The sequence below is a fragment of the Hypomesus nipponensis genome, chromosome 9 (genome assembly GCF_054491055.1).
Source record: "Hypomesus nipponensis isolate SF chromosome 9, ASM5449105v1, whole genome shotgun sequence".
Taxonomy (NCBI): domain Eukaryota; kingdom Metazoa; phylum Chordata; class Actinopteri; order Osmeriformes; family Osmeridae; genus Hypomesus; species Hypomesus nipponensis.
In genome coordinates, this window is record NC_140369.1 from 19,599,746 (window position 1) to 19,622,410 (window position 22,665).

Here is a 22,665-nt window from a genome sequence, read left to right on the forward strand (position 1 = left end):
AGAATGGAAGCAAAAGTTGTACTGTAAAGAATTTTGAATCTGAGGAAAACACGTTGACATTATTTAAATGAATACACATAATATCTACAATGGTTTCATACAGCATGTGTGGTGAGATTTATTTTAATTATTTCTAAAACAGCAAAAGTCTACATAGTACACTCAAGTGCATTGAATAAATAAAAGAATTTAACAGATCTCAAATGGTAACCCAGATGTACCATTACCATGTTATTCATTTGCAGCAAAACAGTAACTGTTGTTGTAACTGTTTAAAGCATGGTAGTGGTCTTGATTACAGATTGGACATATGCTCAGTGCAAGATGACAGCACATTATATTTGGCCAGCACCATTCTTCCCTCTACAGGAAGTGCTTCCACGTCGCCCTCTGGTGGGTTAAAGTCTGTGAGTTTGTCATAGAGAGCACTGAAAGGACTGTCCTGGAGTTAGTTCCAGTCATACCAAAATTGTTAGCTATTAATTAGCACAAGTTGTTCTAGATTCAGTATTGTAGCCTCTTAAACCTTCCATTTTGTCCAATTGTATCAGTATTTCAATGTGAGGGCCAACCAGGGCGAGGCCCATGGTGATGTCCTTTCCTGCAGGGAGCTAGTGTCAGCAGTATATGGGTTAACTGTCGTACCAATCCAGGAATAGCAAAGAAAACGAGCACATTACAAGGAAGAAGAGGATCCAAACACGAAAGCCGGCGTTGTTTTGGATGGCCTAAATATGGAATTCAAACATTAAATTACTTTACATAAGGCTTCTACTTGCTCAGTAGAAGACAATGACAAGTCAGTCTTCAATACAGCGTTTTACAATGGTTTGGTTAAAAATAATGTCTGCGTTTTTAAAATTCAGAATAAAAACCTACAACTACTCTACACGCTAAATATCCTAATGTTAGATGTTAACTCACATGTTGTGTTGCATATGTGCATAGGCAAAAAAACAAATTCTAATCTAAGATGAGCTAGCAAACAAGGGATTATTTCCAACAGAACAACTTTCATCTATTGCAGTGGATGTGCGACTGATGTTTCAACTGCTGCAACTCAGTATTTGCAAGGTCTGTTTGGTAAAATGTAGGTAAAGCTGTTCAATTACCTCTCTAATGTCTTCGTTTCCTTCTTTGACATTCTCTGTGGCGCCAACCACCAGCTGGTGGATACTATCTATTTCAGTTTCCTGTCAAAAAAAGAGGGTAGATATGGCAAATTTACTTTAAATGACATTTTAAATGGCTTTCAGGGGAAGGTACAATGGAATAACTTACTTGTTGAAGCACCTTCTCTGCAAATATCTCCTGAAGACGTGATATTTCAACAACTTTACCCTCTATTTGCCTGGAGAATAGAAGCAGGGAACAGGTCACACACCTTGGATGTGTTTGAAAGACAATTTACACATTGTGGATCATTAACAGTTTCCCTACACCTACAAACACAAAATCGAAACGTATATACGGAAAAGGATGTCAAGGTAGGTTGTTGTGGATACTTCAGAGATGCATATTTCCATATAAGTATACCAGATGGATACTTCAAACAAAAACAGTGTCACATTAGGCTCTAGAGCTCTTGCGTTACCGTAAACAAAATAAGATGACTCTTAAGGAGAATAGACCTTATAGGGTACAAAACTAACCTCACTTCATCCACCAGGTTGCTCATCTCACTCACCAGCCTCTGGTTCTCATGTTCAAACTAGTCAGTGAGAGACAGACAGAGTAAGACGGAAGAGTGAAACACATTCAGTAAATTACTTAAATAATCAACTAACTAACTAATAACTTAAAACTGGAATCAACTACAGTACAGTTAGTGTGTAGGGGTGGATGCATTTCTACATTTGAACTTAATGTACACAATAAATGGGTAGCAAAAATGTCTTGATCCCTATGAGTGCATCTTTACCATTTGGATCTCCTCAGGTGAGAGTTCATCCTCCACCCTGCCCTCCTCCCATGGGTTGATGCTGCTCTCTGGCACCTCCGTCACACTTCTCTCTATAGGGAAACGGAAATAGTAGGTCGGTCACTTCACGTATCACCAAGGAAGTGACTGACCAAGTCTCGCTTTCTTGTGCAAAGTTAACAATACATGGCTGATGTAGCTGTCTTGAACTTACCTTTCTATCCGGACAGTTGTACAGTAAATTGCAACTGACTAAGACCGAACCAGCCATTAACAGCCAGCTTGTGACTCCATGGAGCAGCCTTCACCTGACCTTGTCCCCCCCTACCCCCACTCTTCTCTTCTCTCACCGGTGCTCTCGTCCTTGGCCGTCTTCTCCTCTGTGTGCTCCATCTGCTGCTGGACACCTTTCTCCGCCTTGCTTTGGTGCTCCGGCTCAAGTCTTGACCTGGAACCACGTCACAGTGGTCGTTTTGGGCTATGCATTGAGTGTATTAAATGTGCTACGTTCATTACAGTAAGTGCATCATCAGTATATTAAAAGTAAAACGGTAAGGCTTAAAAAGCTATTAAAAGCTATGGCACAATGATTTTGATTCAACTACCAACTGAAGTAGTCCCGGTGCTTTGGCCGCGTGAAATAAGTTAACTTTTTGTAACACTATTGCCCATGATTATAAAAATCCAACAGTAGTTCCCTTCCCTACTTTGCAATACACATTTTATATACACATATGTGAATGAATAACAATGATTGATCTATATGAACGCAGTATTTACAGTTCCAGAGATACTCACAGTCTCTTCTTGTCCACGACTCTCTTCACCCTTATGGCCCTCTGCTCAGAGTACAGCTTACACACTTCTAAAAACAATTACAACCAACATTGGGTTAACTTGTTGTAGGGGTCTGATCATCTCTTAAGAATAATATATGGGTATGAAATCTATCCTGCCATCGAACATATCCAGACACTTGTCACTATTGGTCTGTTACAGTTTTTCACAATTGTTAACACACGTTTCTCAAAACAATAACGGCTTTCTCAAAACTGCACACACAAAACTGAAAACCTCACACACAAAATGCCAAACCTGACACTCCCTTTGCGAGATGACTCTTTGCTATCAAATCTCTAACCTGTTCACAAAATGCAACTCATGTTCTCATTTGGTACACACAGCCATATTTTCAAATGACACACACATACCATTCATAACATTACACACAATAAGCATTTGCTGCACACTACCAAGCATTCACAGCACACAGTAGTGCAAAATTGAAAACACAATTTTAGAAATGGAACACACCATATGAATGACAATGACTCTTGAGAATGAGCCATTTAAACGTTTGTAAAATGTGTAGGCCAAATTTGTTCATAGTCAAACATAAAACAGCACACATATGTGGCAAAAAAGCTTTATTTCTGAACAGTACAGTACTGTCAACGGGCCTGCTCAAACCATTGCAGCACACAAAGTGATGTTCCCACCACGCTCAGCGGGGACCTCAACAATGGCGCTGCCCCGGCGCTTCCTCTTTACCAGGTTGAATCCAACCTCCTCAATGAATATGTATTCATATAGCTCATTAGCTGTATCATGCTCCTGGATCCGCTAGAACAGACAGCATGATAATGCAAGTTATAGTATGGATACAGATGGGTCAACACAGTGGGGTACAGTGAGACACTGTAGAAAAGGAACAATATTGGATTACAGGTACAATACATGCATGTGTTAGTGATGAATGTATAGGACTTACAAGCACAAACTCTTGCCGTAACTCCTTGATGTGATCTGTGTTCCGGTCGAATAGAACCCTGTACATTTGTTTCATCCGCATGGCATTTCTACGGAGAACACGGTCCAATGTAGAGAGGCTGACGGTCTGGATGTTTCTGAATGTGGCATGGTCAGCCAGGATCCTGGTTTGTATCTGTCGGAGTGTGATAGTGCCAGAACCACTTCCAGAACCATTTTCACAATGTCAGTCTCCCGTTCGGCTGTGAAAGTGCATGTTCTTCCTCCACGGTGTGGTTCTCTTTCAGTCCTGCAAAATACAATTAAAGTGAGCACACTGTATTCTATTGATATGCAGTATTTCAGTACACAAGGCAAATATAATTCATACCTGTTCTCTATTCTAAAGGATCTAATGATGGCAGCAACGGTGAAGTGGCTGATATTTGGTTGGACCCTCTGGCCAGCCTCCCTCATGGTCAAACCATGGTTGAGCACATGGTCAACCACGGTGGCCCGAATCTCATTAGAGATGACCGTTCTCCTTCTTCTTTATCCTCCTCCTCCTTCTTCTTCTCCTCTTCCTCCTCATCCTCCTTCTTCTTGTCATCCTCCTCCTTATCCTCCTCCTTCTTGTCATCCTCTCCCTCCTCTTCCTTGTCCTCTACCTCTTCCTTGTCCTCCTCTTCCTTCTCTCACTGTTACCCTTCTCCTTCTCTGGTTGTTGATATGTTCTAAGTTCTCCATTGTGCACCAAACAAAACAGAGGCTCAAGGCCCTTTTTATGCTGCAGTCCTGATCGCAAATTGCTCACCAGACCTGAGTGTTTAGAGATTTGAATATGTGTGTGTTGTAGGTTGATGCTTTGAGACTTGAGAAGTGTGTACAACAACTGAACATTGTGTGTAGTGTTTTGTGTGTAGTGTTTTGACAACAAGGTGATGTGAAATTGACATCAGTGTTTAAACAAGGAAAGTCAGAGTCTAATGCAGATAAGGGAGTGTGAAGTAGTGCCAAACTGGGTCGAGCAATTGGTACATGAAGTTAAGGTTGTGAAAATTGTGCCAAATTTTTGCATTTTGTGTGTTAACAATTGTGAAAAACTGTAAGTAAAGCACTAAAGTGTACTCTTAAAAGTACACAGTACACAGTACATCTACTTGACATGAACACAACATAACAACAATACAGGTGGCATGGCAAGTATGTCTAATCTAGACCATCTCCGTGATCCAGATGGTCCCGACTACATACTCTGAACAGTAAAATCTAGGGGCCCCATTGGGGAAAACAAAGTCCATAAACACTTTTTTTCATTTTCTTTGAGGATCATATTTTTGACCAGACCATTTAGATGGAAAATGAGTGGAAAAGGCTGACCTATCGATGGGAAACTCACCTTTTAAATACATCTCGATGAGGTCTAGAACCCCCCTTCTGTGCTCCTTTATCTGGGCTGACAACACCTGCTTATCGGCTGTAGGGGGAAGAAAACACTGATTGACTTGAAATTATCTGGCTCCCTTTATCAACCATGATTGTCGGTACAATATGACACCCTCCAAAACTTGTTCCTGATTTTTTTATCGAGTGCATAGTGAACGCATCCAATTTTTTGGGCCCTGCATGATGGAAGTCATATAGGCAAGAGACAATTTGTTGTGAAAGATAAAGTGTGTTCACACACTCCCTTGCACACACCTTCAGTGCGTAGCTGCTTTATGGCCTCCGAGCAGGTCCTCATGAAGATCTGGGCATCCTGGTCAATCTGGTCTCGCTCATTGTCCGTCATACGTGTCAGGTCTGATGAGATGAGACTGTGAACAGACACACAATCAACTCATTCAAAGACTCGGAACAGATACATTGAGTATAGTACTCTCTCTATAGTTGAATGAAAGCCTAATGTCTCTCTATGCTAGAATTGGATGTCTGGTAATTGGTGTCAGTTATCCAATCTCTCAAAAGTTCACTTAGGAGCAGTAAATAACCTGTCCTGTCACTTCTAGCTTCTGGTTTGGGAAACCCTTGAGGGTTACATTTTAACTAGGCAACAGCTTGCAACTTGCTATTGGGAGAGTGAAGTTCCAAAAATGTTGGTACACTTAAGTATTGTATTGTTGTTGTTTAGAATGTGGAATATGTGATAGACTCACACACAATTACATTATATTTTTTGTATTACTAAAACGAAAAACAATTTATGCAAATATGTTTCAATAAGTTTCATCTTATACCTATGTAAGATGCTAGTTTTCATATTAGGCAAACAGAGAATTGTACTGTGCCAGTCAAGTGAATACCATTATTGACTTTGCACCCGTTGTAAGTTTTACAACTCACCTTCCGGCATTCACATAGTCTTTCCTGTGCTGGAGAAGAAAGTCTTTCAGCTTGGTAATGTTTGAGATCTGCCAAAATGAAGGGAAAATATGAATTACATTCAGCATGTGTCTGGTTCATCAATGTGCTTATGTGTGTCGCCCTCTCTGTGCAGTTTCTGCTAGGAGTTGGTTCCTCTTCTAAGGCTTGGATCTGTCAACAAAGCTTAAGAAAGCTAAAGAAAGTCTCTAGCTCAGGAAAAAAAGTACTTTTCTCTAATGTCTTTCAAAAGGCCAGTATAAACGTGTGAATTTGTATTTATTGAACGTGACACGCCATTCTAAATACATGCATTCCCATCTGCATGAATTTAGAATGTTTGCTTTTTACTGTTAATTTAACTACAGGACATACCTAAATCAAACAGGCAATTTCCTTGTCAAATAACTTATGTAAATAAAATGGTCCTCTATAGTCCTCTATATAGGTCTCTGACTGAAGAATCTGAAATAAATCTGAAATTCATAATCGGTTGACTATTTACCACAGGTAAAATGTCCAAGAATATGTGTGCATAAGTAGCCCAACAGGAAGCTTCATTCCATCCAATATTTGCTCCTGTAATTTGGTTGAAAAAGACAAAATTGTATCCCTGTCCACAGAGTGGTGCTGGAAGGATATACATGTGAGTGAGGGCACACACACAGGCTACATTTTAGGAAGAAAAAAAATAGAGGGAGACAGAATCCAGGAAAGGCAGGGATTGAAACAATGACACAAGGAGTTTGATTGTGGCTCATAGCACCCAAGATAATTTTGGTAACATTACCACCGCTGTCTCCAACCTGGTCTGTTTTGTTTTGCCACCAATGAACATAATTGCAAAATTGACATACCACGACCTAGTCTCAGGCCTCAGATGGCATGTCTAAATATACAGGCATGAAAAGAGACAAGAATGGTTCTTGGTCTAATATGAGTACGAGACAAAAGTGAAAGGAGATTTTTTTGGTACTTGAGTCGACATGAAGATAAATAAGCTGTCAACATTGAGCTGTCAACATCTGCCTGGTTGCCGGTCTGCCAACGTTGGACCTAGTTAACAGTGGATATCGGTCCCCTTTGACAGACAACAGGGCGTTCCTGGTCCTTTTCTGTCCATCCATCTACCGGCTGACCTGTCATGCTGTGCCGATCACACGGCTCCAGCCCTGTGGCTACCAATGCTTAAACTGACATTCGCCAACTCTGACCGGAGTTGAATTTTGTATTTCAACATCCACTGGCGCTACTCCTGATGTATGTTTGGCATGTGTTCTGTACCTCTCTGTGTTCACTCACCATATCTGGAGGAGGGGATCCATCACTGAATTTCTACCAAGGTTTCTTCAATTTTTTTCTCAAATTAGTTTTTCTGGGAGTTTTTCCTTGACTTCCTTGAAGGTTTAGGTTGGTTGAGGGGCAGTTCTATGGGCGTTTGTGAAGCCCTCTGTGACATTGCTTGTAAAAAGGGCTACACAAATAATATTTGATTTTATTTGAAAAAATAAAATATGCTACAACTATTGTGAAGTGTATCTCCTCTCTTCGAAAGCAAATAGAGGTACAGAGTTGCAAGTGAAAGGCTGAGTGAGGTGGGGCTTTGCCCTCAGGTGAACTCTTGTAATAATACAATCATTAGAGGTCAAAAAGTTAATCGTTGTTCGGAGCACTTGAGCTCCTGGAGGTTTGAGAGCTTTTCACATGATTGAAATGTATGAGGAAGATTGTATTGTCGGAGCAGCGTCTCTTTAGGCTCAAGACTAACACCATCTTAAATGACCTAAACACAGTTCACAGGCTCTAATTATTTACCCTTTTGTAGACTGTAAAACTGACTGAAAAGGCCTTTTTTCCCAGTACAATGAGACACTATTGCCAAAAGCAGATACACTATACTTACTTGCATATACTGTATACAAGTGCAATATTTTCATAAAATCGTTATTAGGTACATGTTCCAAAGCTCACTGCAATGAGACCCCCCTCTCCATCCAACTCTTTGCAACATATCTCTACCACCAACAGGCGGCAGTAGCTTCACATTATTGGGGCCCACAGGCTAATAAAAGGTGTAAAGGGAAGAAGAAAACAGCCCCCTACAGCACTGCTGTAGGGGCTTGAGTCATCTCCTGTGTATACACAGGGGCTCAAATTCCCACTGCTACCTCAAGGGTTTGCAGGGGGTCATGGGGATCAATTGCTCTTGTAACCTAAGACTCTAAAGAGCGAGTAATACCCAAACAATGAGGAAAGGGGTGGCCCTGTGCTTGCTGCCGGCTGTAAGAATGTGAGTGTGTATATTGTGCTTGATTGAAGGTGTATGTGTGCGTGTGTGTGTATGAAAGATCTTAGTGAGGCAGGAGGAGACAGTCTGCCGGGCTACATCTAATCTCATCATCATAATCAAGGACCCCCACTTTAGCTCCTAACTTTCTCCCTACCCTGCAGCCTATACAGAGCACAAACAAACCATCAGTGGGAATTATTATGAGGTGGAAAATAAATAGGAGATAGCCTGGAGATTTTGGGGGTTTGGATAGATCTTCAGCTTAAAAAGTTGATAATGACTGGCCAGCAGTTGTTTGGGTCCTTCAGCTCTGACCATTGTCTATCTATTTTCAAGGTTGCAAGGCAAAATATGTTTAAGTTAAGAGAGCCATGCCACATGTTGACGTTATTATGGTGTTTACGTCTCAATCACACAGTTTTGTTTTCTGGAGTTGGGAGCTTTGGTCAACAAGAGTCAACAACTTAGGACCACACACAGCACTTTGTTGGAGTAGTGAATTAAAATATGTGCACTCCTCTGCTTGTTACTACAATCTCCTGAAGACTTACTTTAATTTAAAGAAAAAATTAGAGAAGATAATATTTGGCCAATACAGTACATATCCCATTCATATTCTTGTGTACATAGTCTGTCAGATTGTATTGGCCCAAATTGGCACTCTTTATCTGCATTTAATTCAGTCAGGGTTCGGGCTGATAAACGTAAAATTATTAAATTTGTATTTTATTTTTTAACCCTGTCAGTCCAATACATTTTTGCCAACTTCTCAAGGAATTGCGAGGAAAAATGACATAACGCCAGATTGACCAATCAACAAGCTGCATCAACTGCTATCGTTTGCTGGCAATAAAATGCTCAGAAAAAAAAAAAATGATGTGCCACAGACTTCATTGAGACTATACTGAACATATTTAAACAAACATAACTCCCTAGCTACAGTATAACAAATATGTTCCCAGTGTAGGCCTAGAGGTACTGAAAAGAAGTCACACCAAACAACTTAAATAAAAATAAATAACATGGTTTAATAAAGTTGTTTGCTTGAAACACTCAATAACAATTGAGTATGAATAATAAATACTAATAGACAATAATATTTTTTAAACAGAAAAGGCCAAGTACTGTTTTGTATTTATTTTTGTGTTGTCAAAATACAGAGCTTGATTTTGGTCGCATATGCTCCCAAAATTGTATCTTTGCAATCTCAAAATATACGTATTTGGGAGCATTGGTGCGAGTGCAAATACTTTAAATACGTGAAAATGTCTTTAGAAAATGCTCACTAATCGCTAAAATAGCAGGAAAAGTGATCCCTTACGTCTATATATATATTTTGTTTTTTCTTCATTATTTGTTCATTTGTTGCTTGTTGTTGTTTAAATTTACTTCTTTAAGTTTTACAAAATGTTTACAGAATGCTGCTGGATGCTCCCTGCACTTTTTATGTTGTTGTTATTATTACGCCTATTAATATTAATGTTGTTATTATTAACAGTTCTCAGAATTAAAGATATGGTTAAAATAATTTAAAGAAATTCTTTTTCAGAGGCCTTTTCATTTTTACACTAGACATATATATCAGTTCAAAATATCAGTTATCGGCCTACTTCATCTGTAATAATCGGTATCGGCCCTGAAAAACGCATATCGGTCGACCCCTACATTGTATACCTTAAAGGTCCCATGACATGAAAACTTCCCTTTAGGAGGTTATTTAACATTAGTGAGTTTCCCAAGCCTGCCCTTTGGTCCCCCAGTGCAGGGCTCCAGACTAAGTTTTTTTACTAGGAGCACAGTAGCCCCTGACTGAAAGTTTTAGGAACGCAAGCAGAACATTTAGGGGACACCTTATATTGACCTGCAATGCATTTATTAATGTTACTAGAGAGGGTACAATTCAGTGGCAATTTTAGACCCTTTTTAGGAGTGCTCAAGCACCCCTAAATGTAATCTCAGCACCCCTAAAAATAATAATAATATATTTTTTTAAATATAATGTTTATTATCATTTGATGTTGGCAGTTCATGAAGAAACGGACATCCTTAGTTTTTTCATTCAATATTTTGCATAATAATACGTAAATGTATTCATTGTTATCCAGTGAAATTAGGGATTTATATTTGCAAGGGGGTTTACATTTAGCACTTTTGCAAGGCACTGTATTCATGTCACATTCTCATTGGGGGCTGAGCACCCCTAAAGGTCTGATCCTAGAATCGCCCCTGGGACAATTTCTGGGGAAATTGTGGGGTGCGCCTGCGTCGGTTGATAGGTCCGTTTTTTAAAACTCTAATTTTTACAACTGGTATACAGCGACGCACCATATAAGTTTGAGTTTAAATACATTATTTATTGTGACATTACGTACTGTACATGCAAGTCTTAACTAAATGACTTAAATGTATGATGCACTTTTCGATCAGTCCTCCAACACCACAGCACGATACTTGAGTATGATAATGACGAGTATAACAGCACAACAGCTCAAACCCAAGCAGGGATACAGTAGCAACGCTGGTACTAACTAAGTATTTAGCTGCTAGGCTCCATGACGCCGGGTAAGAAGGGCTCATGAAACTGCTCACCAAAAGAACGAAGGGGCACCCACTTGTCTGGCAGATTAAGACATGTTCGTAGGAACCTAGCGAAAAATAGCCTCAACTTTCCTAGACTTTTAGCTACGGTACTAATGCAGAAGGAACGCTGATATCGCTGTCTTACTAGAACGTTGTATCTATGCGTCGTTGCTAATGTGTGACGTTGTGCACACCCAATTAATTAACAAATTGTAGGTCGCACATGTGCGAGTGCTTATAAAAAATGCTTGCACTGTCTCAAAAACTGGTCGCAAAATTCACCAGTGGCTAGAAATTTCAATAGGTGTAAACCAGTCGTTCTCAAAGTGTGGTCTGCGGACCACTGGTGGTCCGCCACTGCCCCCGTAGTGGTCCACGACAGCCACAAGTAAATTATTGCGACATTTCTAATGTACAACTCAGAACAAAGAAAACGCAGTCAGTAGTTTAAGGAGAGCCTTGCCACTCCCTATTAAGCCCCATTGTACCAAATGTGTTTGCAGTTCCACCAGAGTTCCACTGGGGGTGATCACGAGCGAGTGTGTGTTGAATGGAAGTCTATGGAGCTAAACGGCTACATTTGTCTCTTTCGCCTAATTGTCGTTGAGAAATCTCCGATTTGACTGCAGTTTTTGCATATTCAACATGGATTATAGGTCAAAAGTTGAATTAACGAGTACTTTTGTCCTTTTGATTTCTTACAGGGTGAGTCGTTGTTTCCCATAACACGCTAGCATTCTGCTAATGAATGCTGATTGGTTAGAGAAGGACTGATACGACCAGAGCTCCTGCTTGATGGCATCCGAAGCAGAATGTCAGAGCATTAGCAACATTAGCAACAACATTCGTTAGCGCCCTCACATGGAACTGCAACCAGTTCAGAACCCGGAAGTTTCCCGAGAGTGACAGTTCTGTCTATATTAGACATTCTCTGGTAGTAGCCTATTAAAACGTTCCGCATTCTGACATCGCAACCTCTGCATGGGTTGTACCAGAGCCTCTCTGGTTGTACCATGTGAGGGAGTTCTCCCCTCCCAAATAGAGTTGGTTGGGTCCATAGCCCGTCTTTTCTAAAACGTTTTCTCAGATAGGCTACCGATTGCTGGGCCCGGCGGCCCAACCATAATGATACGCGTCAGGGAGGATGGATGGGAGCAGGGCCGGAGTGATGGCATGGCTGCGGGAACTAGGGGTGCTGAGGGTGCTGCAGCACCCCCTGACAGCACGAGAATTTAAAATGATATGACTTAAAAATCCACCACCGTGGCACAGCTCCACAGTAGCGGACTTGCAATCGGGAGCACCGGTAGAAGAATAACGATGGAAAACCAAGCTAAGAAACATAGGGTGGGGCTGAAAAATTGAGAGACAAAGAAATCACCTTCACTACACAAGGTTACTAGACAAGGTTTTACCAATTGAAAAACGGTTATGTTTATTTGACATGAAACTCAACAAATTTTCGACATTAAGGATAGAACACCCAAACTCGCATCACATCGAACTCAGAATATGCTTGCATTAGCAGCGTCTGGCTCTGTGCTTGATTAACACTCGGATCGTTAAGCAGTCTCAAAACTTAGCCTACATTATGTGCCTCTAACAATTGTATGGCGCCAGGTCTGGAGGCCTGTTGTTCCAGGGATATAGCCTACTATTTAGTTAGATGGTCCGAGAGTTTTTATTTTTTGGCCAAGTGGTCCTTGCTCTGAAAAAGTTTGAGAAACACTGGAGTAAACTAAGCCCTGGGTATTCTTCTCCGCCTTAAGGCCGATTTATACTTCTGCGTCTCCGTTAACGGACAGACGCACGCAAAGAGTTGGACGGATTGATTGAATTTATACTACTCAGACGGCTCTGTGTGCTGAAAGCAATTCAACGCCAGGACAGTAGATGGCGCTGCACTGCAATGCTAGCTAGGTTATTGAAAAGTTGCAAATTTACAAATGAGCCGCTTCATCGATAAAATAAGCACATTCTTACCAACTACACTGCCCATTTCTCGTCACATTTTAATTCAGATGCTGATTTACATGTACTGTTTAGCTGAAATATGAATTGTAAAAACTTACAACAATGGCGGTCATAAGATTCTGTTCTCTTGTTGGTAACGGCAACCCCGCCCCTGACGCAAGCGGTTCTTAATACGGACCAATCACAGCCAAGGGTTATCTGTAAAATTACAGACGGACAGTCAGGAAAATCAAGAGGTGCACGCAGAGCTCTGCGAGGGGTTCGGAGAGGGCGTTTCTTGACAGAGAGGGCGTTCCCCGTGTGCGTAAAAACGCAGAAGTATAAATCGGCCTTCAGAGGCCCTGGAGAGCCAGCTAAATCCCTGAGAGCGTCATAGACGTCCATATGGACGTCCATAGACTGAGAGCGTGGCTGCTGATCTTTGCAAGGATGGACGGACGGCGATGCTGTTCAGAGGGCCGTCGCTGATTAGCAGGGACGTCCGTTGCTAGGGGGAGCATAGATCATGGAAGGCGATGATGTTCAGAGTGCTGTCCCTGATTAGCATGGACGGCGCTAGCACTTAAATGGTTGAGAAGGACGGCCATGTTTAGCAGGCTGTTGAGCTAAACCAGAACTGTCGAAGGCTACCATAGCATGTAGCTAGCTACAGCAACTTTGGATGACTCAATAACTTTAGTCACGTTATTTTGTATGAATTGCATTTAAGTATAGGCTATATATTTACGCCTTTATTTTTTATTTTTACATACAAACGTAGACCAGTCAACAATAAAATCTCATGACAATATAGATTTAAAAAACAATATATTTAGGGTTAGCCTAGATATAGGCTACATATATTTTAATTATTTAGTGAATTGTTAATAAAGACTTTTTAAAGATTTAAACATTGTGTTATGACACTTATACATTGCCTTTTCGGTCTTTTAAGCCGTCAGTTTAAAGTGTTTAATGGGTGGATTTGGAGCCGTCAATCAGTCATTTTGTGCACAAACCACTTTGAGCGGAGACAAATGCAAAACACAAGTTTCAGGGGCCTGGGGAGAGTTCCGGTGTAGAGGGGCCTGAGGAGGGAGAGCTGCAGTTGGACCCTCTTGAACAAATCCGTGAAGCACTTGGTCGATACAGTGCCACACAGAATAGCCTAAAAACAGCAGTATGACCCTCAAAGTGTATGACGTTCTTTATAGTAAAATACATTTTACTGAATGATTGAAGGCCCAGACAACAAATGTTCTAATGAAATAATCACTGTATGAACATGGAAACTAATGATAGATTTACAAAGTGAAGTTCATTTCATTTTTCAACCTTAGCATTTCTCTACACAAAAAGAGCCATTTAGCGATCATTTCACGCCAGTAACAACATTCCTGTCTGAAGATTGGGCGGTAAGCTGACCGGCTATTCACATTATAAGTAGGGAATACTGGTACAAAATATACTTATCCATACTATTTACTTTTTTCCAGTTGGTTGGGCAATAAATAATTCACATTACATTATTTACACACTAACTTTTCCAACAAATTGGTCAGTTTTGTAACTAAATTATTTTCCAGAATAAGATTTAATGTAACTATGTTTTAGTGCAGGGGTCACTAAATTGTGGACCGCTGTCCGAGTCCGGACCCAGGCGGCTTCCTATCCGGACCCGGACCTTCAGCCGATATATTATTAGCCAATGGAGTTAATTCATTTTGACGGAACGTTTCCATTTTAACGGCACATGTTTTATAGCCTTTACACTATTTATTATGTCTATGGTTTTCCATTGCTAACGGTAGCTAGCCTACCTGTTCTTCCTTAGCAAAAATAATGGCGTGACAAAACCCAGCGAAAAGTTGATTCATGATGCATTTGTGCATCCAGAGGGGAGCACAAAACCGATGTGTTTAATCTGCAATGAGACGGTTGCCCTCAGTGGCGGCGCCAGAGAATTTTTAATGCAGGTGTTAAGGGGGTGCTAGATCATTGACAATTCTATATATTCTATATAAATTCTATCAGGGCCGTCTGGGCCGGAGTGGGACCCATTTTCAGCCCAGCAGTGTAATGGCCAAAGCCAGCCCATCCCCTACCAGGGGCCAAGCCATATGTTGAACAATCGGGGCTTAACCCGAACCTTCAACCTAGTCAAGGTTTTGATGCAAGGTGAAATCGGAACTTCACATGAATGCGAGCGTGCATAGCACCCAAGCGCAATTTTCTGCATTTATTTCTGTGCAAAATAGTTTTTTGAGCTTTCTGTAGGCTAATATAAACATTTCGTTAGACTCATATTGTGATATTTTCCGGAAATTACAACCCAAATTTGTACCTGAAAGATTCAAGGCTATGGAGAAAACATTTTAGATTAAAACCTAGTGTAGCCTATTAGCTTACTTATCAGTCACAGTAACTTTACACATTGTTTTATTCGGTGTGTGAAAAAAAACAAAGAGAAAGCAGGCGATCTGCTGGACCAATTTATGAGCGAGCAAAGCGGCCCACAGTAAATTCTCCCGATTCTCCCGATGGCCACTCCGGGCCTGAATACTATTAATAAATGAGCAATATTTTTGGGGTGCTATTGGGGTGCATTGGTCTTTCTTGGGGGTGCTGAAGCACCTGCTAGCCCCTCCCTAGCACAACCCCCATGGTTGCCCTTGTCAAAAGTGGTAGAGCTAACGTGAAACGTCACTATGACACAAAGCATAGGCACTGAACAAAAGTACCCCCCGAACTCTTGTCTATGGGAGAAAGATGCCCATGGGCACGGGCACTGTGCCTAAACCTATGTCAATTTTGAATGGGAGTCAATGGGAGAGCTAAGGGCCAGAAAAATAAACCATGGTCCGTTCCGGACCCTCGACTGAATGGAAATTTGGTGAGTGGACCTTTTGAGTTTCTAATTGAGTACCCCTGTTTTAGTGTAATCTCAGTGGGCATACCACACAGACTTCGGCTGTAGGGAGGACTCACTGAACGAATCCAATATAAGAACGAATCATTTGTGAACGAGAGAATCACCAGATTTTGTTCACAAATCAGCGTACGAATATTTTGGGTGAACAGAATCAAATGACTCCATCTCTGACTCAATTTGTGGGGGTCGGCCAGTGTCCGACGGGGGGGGGGGGGGGGGGGGGGGGCAAAATAATTCATTTGTTAATAATTTGTTACACAGAACTTTGTTATATTATATATTAATCAAAAGTGATTCACACCTTCACATGAGTTCCCTTGTCCTGAGACCTGCTTTCTGACCTGCCTGTTTCTACATCTGTTTGTCCACCTCTCCTGTTGCTTCAGCTAGCTCTCTCACAGAAGCATGTTGGATGCTGTCCTGCTCTCCTACTCTTTCTTTAACAAATCTATCTCTTTCTCTCACTGACCCTGTCTTTCTGCTTGAGCAGCATTGGTCGAAGCCTTGAAATATTGTAAACAATTTCTGCATATATGCAGGTAGCAACGTTAGTGCTAAATAACAATGTAGCTGGTTGGCTCCATGACACCGCGAAAGTAGGGCTTGTGAGACTGCTCACCAAAAGAACGAAGGGGAACCCACTTGTCTAGCAGATTAAGACATGTTTGTAGGGTACCTCGCGAAAAGTAGCCTCAACTTTCTTAGACTTTTAGCTAAGCTACTAATGCGGGAGGGAGAGACAGAGAGACGGAGGGAGAGCAGGGAAAAGAAATGCAGCCGAACGAATACGCTGCTTGTTTTAAATAGCATTAAAAAAAAATCATAACGAAACGCAATATGTGGCGGCAGTGTTGATTCTGTGGCGCACTGCCTCAAATTGGTCTATGTTTGGGAAACACTGAGAATTCAACCAGTGTTTCCCCTTCCATTGTTTTGGCGGCCCGCCCCCCCAAAACGACAACCCAACCCCTAAAAGAATGACAATAAATAAATATATATATATATCTATACAGTAATTACATTTACATGTATTCATTTAGCAGACGCTTTTATCCAAAGCGACTTCCAAGAGAGAGCTTTACAAAGTGCATAGGTCACTGATAATAACAACAAGATAACCCCAAAGCATTGCGGGTAGCCAAAACAAGAAGTACACATTGTGAACAACCAAAAAATAAGTGCTAAAGGGAGGAAACCATAAGAGCATGTAGTTAAACAAGTAATTAGGCTATATTCCCCCAAAATGGCTAATATAAAGCTGTTTTCACAGGCAATTCTCTTCTTGTTCTTCACCTTAAAGTTTCGACTAAAGTTTGCGCAATGTTGCTCTTGTTATTTACACATGATCGACTGATGATGAGTACACAACAGTAGATCCACTGGCATCCATTGAAAATGAATGGGAAGCAAAATATAGGTCTACCGCCCCCACTGAAAAAAATCCTAGGGGAAACACTTTTGAACACCGCACCAATTTTGCGATTGGTTGTTATGGGGGGTGGGGCCAGGGTGGGCCAAGCTCCTTAGTGGGTGGAGCCGGGCCTGACCCAATATCATGTATTGTCTCATCTCAAGCTTATTGTATTGTCACACCCCTACATATTTGTCAAGTAATTAGGGACAAAAAAGAAAAATATAAATTATGTGGAAGTATACTTGCAGTGTGGACAAACAGTCTCATTGCTTCTTAAAAATTAAACTATTCTGGCAAAAAAAGTGGGAATGCTGAACAAAGTGGGGATGCTGTGTTTAGTTTGCAGAATCCCTGGGTTCCCTCTCCTCCCAAAATATCTAGTCTCAATTGACAGGAATTCAAACATGTCATCAGACTTTCTCTGTGTGTCAAAATCTATGATAAAGTTATGAAAATATACCAGATTATCATTTCCAAATAAATCCCCCTACCTCTCCATTTTAGTAAAGTGCTGGCTGACTGCCGCACCTTTGAGGGATACCTTCTGAGAACAGCCAGAATGACTGTAGAAATGCCAACATTATTTTCTACACAATATTAAAATATTTTGAAGCAACCGCCTCTAATTGAAACTTGAGATGGCTGTGGATGCTGATGTGAGCATTGAAACTGAGATCACAGCACCCCAAACTGACCCCTAGGAGAACAAATCATTTCTACCAACCCAACCAAATCTGTAGATACTGGCCTCTTTGTAAGTTAACTTCTTAGTTTCAAAAGATGTCAAAGTTTCTAATGTTTTGAATGAAGAAAGAATTCATCAACTTTTCCCCTTTTTATCTCTTATTTAGGAACGTCTTTGGGAAATATGAGAGCCCTGCATTTCTTGCAGGGCACACATCTGTTGCACATTATGTGCAGGCCATCAACATTGTTACTGGGGACCTAATTTAATATTTTCTGTGTTTTGATCTTCCACCTTTAATCACAGGCTCTTGGGAAGGATCGGCTTTCCCAGAGAAATTGTTTGAGAAAATGTTATTTCAGCATGTTTATGGAATCATACATGCAAAGAGAGGGCTCTTGCAAAAACTAACATGCAACCTTGTGCGTTGCGCAGAGAGAAATATGGGGGGTTGAATAGTCGGATGAAAGCCACAACATAACTGTACACAGCCACGACATTCCAAACTTCCAATTTCAATTTCTTCCAATGTTGGTTTACCGAGACAGTTGCCGATGATATCTCTAACGCGGGGGTTGTGGGTCAAGTTTGTGAGTGTGTGTGTGTGTGTGTGTGTGTGTGGGGGGGGGGGGCGGCCACCACAGACGAGGTTTAAGTTTCCTTGAATCAGCATCACCGTTTTATTAAACCACTACTTCCAATATTAACTTAACAAGGATGCACTGAAAGTAACAAAAGCAAAGTTTTGCTGAGCTAGATGACTGAATGGATTCAAAGCACTAAATCCTAAAGAACTAATGCGATTAACAAAGGCATTCGCACTTAAATGAAACTAAGCGTAGTAAGTAATATAGGGAATTAGTGGAAACTTTCCGGTTGTTTTTACAACCGATATTCAATTGCTTTCAAAGGGGCTGTCTAGCTAACAGAACGACATAGTGGATATCCTTTCAGTATAGATCAGTTAATTTTTTTACATAAATGTATATTAGTGATGTCAAAACTGCCCAAGTGGCTTTCCGCAATTGAACTAATGCATTAACAAAGGCATTCACAATTAAATAGGGATGTCCCCGATTAAGATTTTCTTTGGTCGACCAAGACTTGACTAAAACGTCTGAAAATCGACTAATCGAAATTTGAAACTTTTTTTTTTTTCACAATTCTTTTTTTTTCTCACAATTTTTTTTTCGATCTGACTCAATGGTTAATGGACATTGCAGATTAAGCTGCTAGTAGCCTACTAATAATAAGACTTGCATCACAAGTCCTGTTGTAACCGAATGCTGATGGTATTTAGTATCTTACAATGTACTACAAATTAAATATATTGTTTGTTTAACATTAAATCATCAGAGCGCGCTTATCACTGCCTGAACTTGCAGCATGCAAACTTACCCTACGTTCACACTGCAGCGACGCGAATCCCTTGCCGTCGCTCGCCTTCCCACAGTTCACCACACTCCGGGGCGTTTCAAACAGATTCATTTAGAATGTGGTTCTCTAAAGTCACTGTTGTAGTTGTAATGGCCAAGTGTGCAGACTTGGGTTTACGTACTCGCAACATCGATCAAAATACAACTTGTATACAAAATACAAAACTGTAGACGTACACGTAGACATCCACGTTGACACAGTTTCTCCTCCACCTTGAAACCTAGAAATGTTTGCCATGGTTGCTACGTTACGAGAAACAAGAAAACACTCCGATTGGCCATCGCAAGCGAAAATCGCTCCTCATTTGCATAAACTCTGTCGCGTCGCCTCGCTACCCACAATGCACCACGCAAGCGATTCGCCTGGCTCCATAGAAAATGAATGGAAAACATGTTGTCGCTCGCATCGCGTCGCTGCAGTGTGAACGCACTTACGTAGAAGCTGAGTGGGGAATGGTGCTACAGAGAAACATTTTGTTGTCTTGGCCGGAGAAGATAATGTCATTTGATTTGGATGTGATTCTTAAAATAGGCATATTCATTTTTCAACACAGCGCGTTAGCATGGATGAATTAGGGCTTGGCCAACTTAAGTTTTTCAGGTGGTAGGCTACATCATATTCGACATTGAACTATGAAAAATAAACTGTAGTTTGCATTCAACGTTTTTCAAGTCACCCGGTACTTTGTAAGTGTAAATGTACTTTAATGGAATGCTGCCATACCACAGATTTCTTAGCCATTTTGACTGATAACACTAACAAAGTAGGCTATGGCAGAGTTTGTAGTTCTTCAGCCGATTGTGCTTGTGCTGTGTGCAAAATACCAAAACAAAGTGCAGATTAACGAAAGGGAAAATAGTAATGTTACCTTTTCTTTTAAATTATATATTTTTAAAGTTGCTTTATTTGTCTTAAATAATATAATCTACAATTTCTGTAGAACATTTTGTTAATTCAGCAATGATGACACAAGCGGGAATCAGATCCCACACTGCCATACAGCAGCTCGACTAAAAAAAATCTTGGTCGACCAAGAGCATATCGACCAGAAAATCGACTAGTCGACTGAGTGGGGACAGCCCTACAATAAAATGAAATGAAGCATTATAGAAGCTAATTCGTTTTTACAATCGATAATCACCAGTTTTCAAGGATGCTGGTTAGCTAACATAACGACAATATAAAGCGGATATACTTTCAGTATCTAGATAAGTGAATTTTGTTACAGAAATTAATGTGTTTACTGATGTCGAAACTGCCTGCACATTGCAAATGTACAAGTGCTGTATGGTGAATTAGGCTACAATTATGTTAACTGGCTCAACCACTGTGCATGTAATGACTTCTGTTATTACCAGTACTAAATGTTTAGATGTGGTGGTAGACAATTTAACATAGAACCAATATAGTACATTTTGATCAACATAACATGAGCAATTTATAACGTAGGTAAGAGCAAACAAATGCATGATAACTACGCATAATCATTATATAAGAAACAACATAATCATTTGCATTAATGTAGGCTACCACAACATTGGCAATTTGACTAGAATATACAGGTTGAACAAGTACTTCAGAGAGGACAAAGAATTTAAATTGTGATCTGAGAAATATAGGTACCAAATCCACTGAGATAAACTGTCATCATCAGCTGCATCACGGCAACTGCACTATCTATAATTTCAGAAGTCTGTGTGTGTCACCGACATCATCGTGGGCACTGTGCCCTATCAGGAATCTGTGTGTGTGTGTGCCACCAATTTTATCACGGGGACTATGCACTATCTATAGTTCAAGAAATCAGTATTTGTGTTTCACTGACTTATTCACTGATTGCATCACGGGCACTGTGCACCAGTATATCCAAATGCAACTGTAAAGCAGACAGACAAGACAGGTTCCATTTGATTAATTCTGTCTCCATTGAATTAGTGGAAACTTTCCAGAAATGTATAGGGAAAACTACTTAACATGAACGTAATAAACTGTTTACATTTAGCTTCATACATGCCTACATTTTATTAAATGGGTGACATTTTCGTCTACGCTGTGACTGTTCTGATGGATTAGCTTCAAACAGGAGGCTGACTACAAATGTATAGAGCTCGGTGGCTAGGCTTCATCTGTTTAGAGAGCTTGCACACCAACTGGGGTTCATTTGTTGTAGTTACAAAACAACATAACATTCATCAGATAACTAGCAACAATATGATGTTAAATAATCAGAATCTGGGGTAGCAAGACAAGGAGTAGAGTGACTACATGTAGCGTTAAAGGTAAAAATGTAAAGGTTTAGCTGTGGCTAGATACTGATTCCTCGAGTCGAGAATGAAACGAAGTTGGCCATCTGGAGCTAATGATCTAGCAAACCTGCGGTGTGGCCGATACTCGTAGTAGTAGCTGGTACTATGAGCACATTTTCGCACCCACAAAGATTGTATAGTAAAGAATATAACTATACGGGCGTGAGTCAGATGTAACTACTAACTTTGTGTAGTTAAGTAAATGTAGAAATGTAGGACTCAGTACTTGTAGCCATCTAGTAAGACTGGCGTTAGAGCTAGCTACAGACAGTAGAGTTAGCTATCTCTAGCGAAATTGTGAGACTCACCACTTCCTTCGCTTTTGGAGAAAATCCATTTTTCGTTTTGCTCCTCTTGAAAATGTCGTCTTTCGTAGATTCAATCCCAACTCCAATGGCCTTGTTCCTTGTTTTGACAGTTTTCACACTGGCTTTAAAAAGCAGAGTTATATCAACAGCCATTTCTAAGCAGTGAGATATGCTAGCTAGCAAAGTTTCCTGAGGTCCACTGTCAACAAAGACACGTCACCACAGAAAAACGTCATACTCGTGCGACACACGTACAAGCGCACTGAGATTCTCTCAGTGAGAAGCGTGGGCATATGTCTATGGTGGCCATGGATATGAGCGCATAGACATAACAGAGAATGTCTAATATAGAGAGAATCATAGACATAATAAATTATTATGTCTATGGAGAGAGAACTGCCACTCTCGGGAAACTTCCGGATTCTGAACTGGTGGAAGTTCCATGTGAGGGCGCTAACGAGCGAGTGCAGAATGAATGGAGGTCTAGGAGCGGTACCCCTCAAAATCCACTTTTCTCAGGATATAATTTTTTGTCTAGAAATTTGAATTCTGAATTCGAAAGGAAAGGCAAAAAAAATAAACACTGCTGGCTGTTAGATTTTTTTAAAGTCGCCTTTCTATTCTAAAAGGCTTTTGAAAATGTCATTGACGTCATACACATCGTATGACCAGAGCTACTGCTTGACGGCAAGCTCTGGTCACTTACTTTTTTCTCTCAGGGCATCGACA

The 22,665-nt window shown here is 40.7% G+C and overlaps 1 protein-coding gene across 2 annotated transcripts; it reads right to left on the reverse strand.

Moving 5' to 3' along the window:
- Nucleotides 1–93: 93 nt before the first annotated feature.
- stx18 (syntaxin 18) lies at nucleotides 94–22,166 on the reverse strand. 2 transcript variants are annotated; one of them, XM_084705470.1, is made up of 11 exons: nucleotides 21,937–22,166; nucleotides 6,014–6,081; nucleotides 5,372–5,487; nucleotides 5,070–5,147; nucleotides 2,720–2,786; nucleotides 2,272–2,369; nucleotides 1,922–2,013; nucleotides 1,653–1,711; nucleotides 1,282–1,351; nucleotides 1,113–1,193; nucleotides 94–728 (listed from the first exon to the last, which is right to left on the reverse strand). In XM_084705470.1, exons 1-11 carry the CDS (start codon nucleotides 22,087–22,089, stop codon nucleotides 633–635), a joined length of 978 nt encoding a protein of 325 aa, XP_084561596.1. In that variant the 5' UTR covers nucleotides 22,090–22,166; the 3' UTR covers nucleotides 94–632. The 2 variants fall into 2 exon arrangements, with proteins under 2 accessions (XP_084561596.1, XP_084561597.1); XM_084705471.1 differs by lacking the exon at nucleotides 21,937–22,166 and adding an exon at nucleotides 12,974–13,053.
- Between the last annotated feature and the right edge of the window lie 499 nt (nucleotides 22,167–22,665).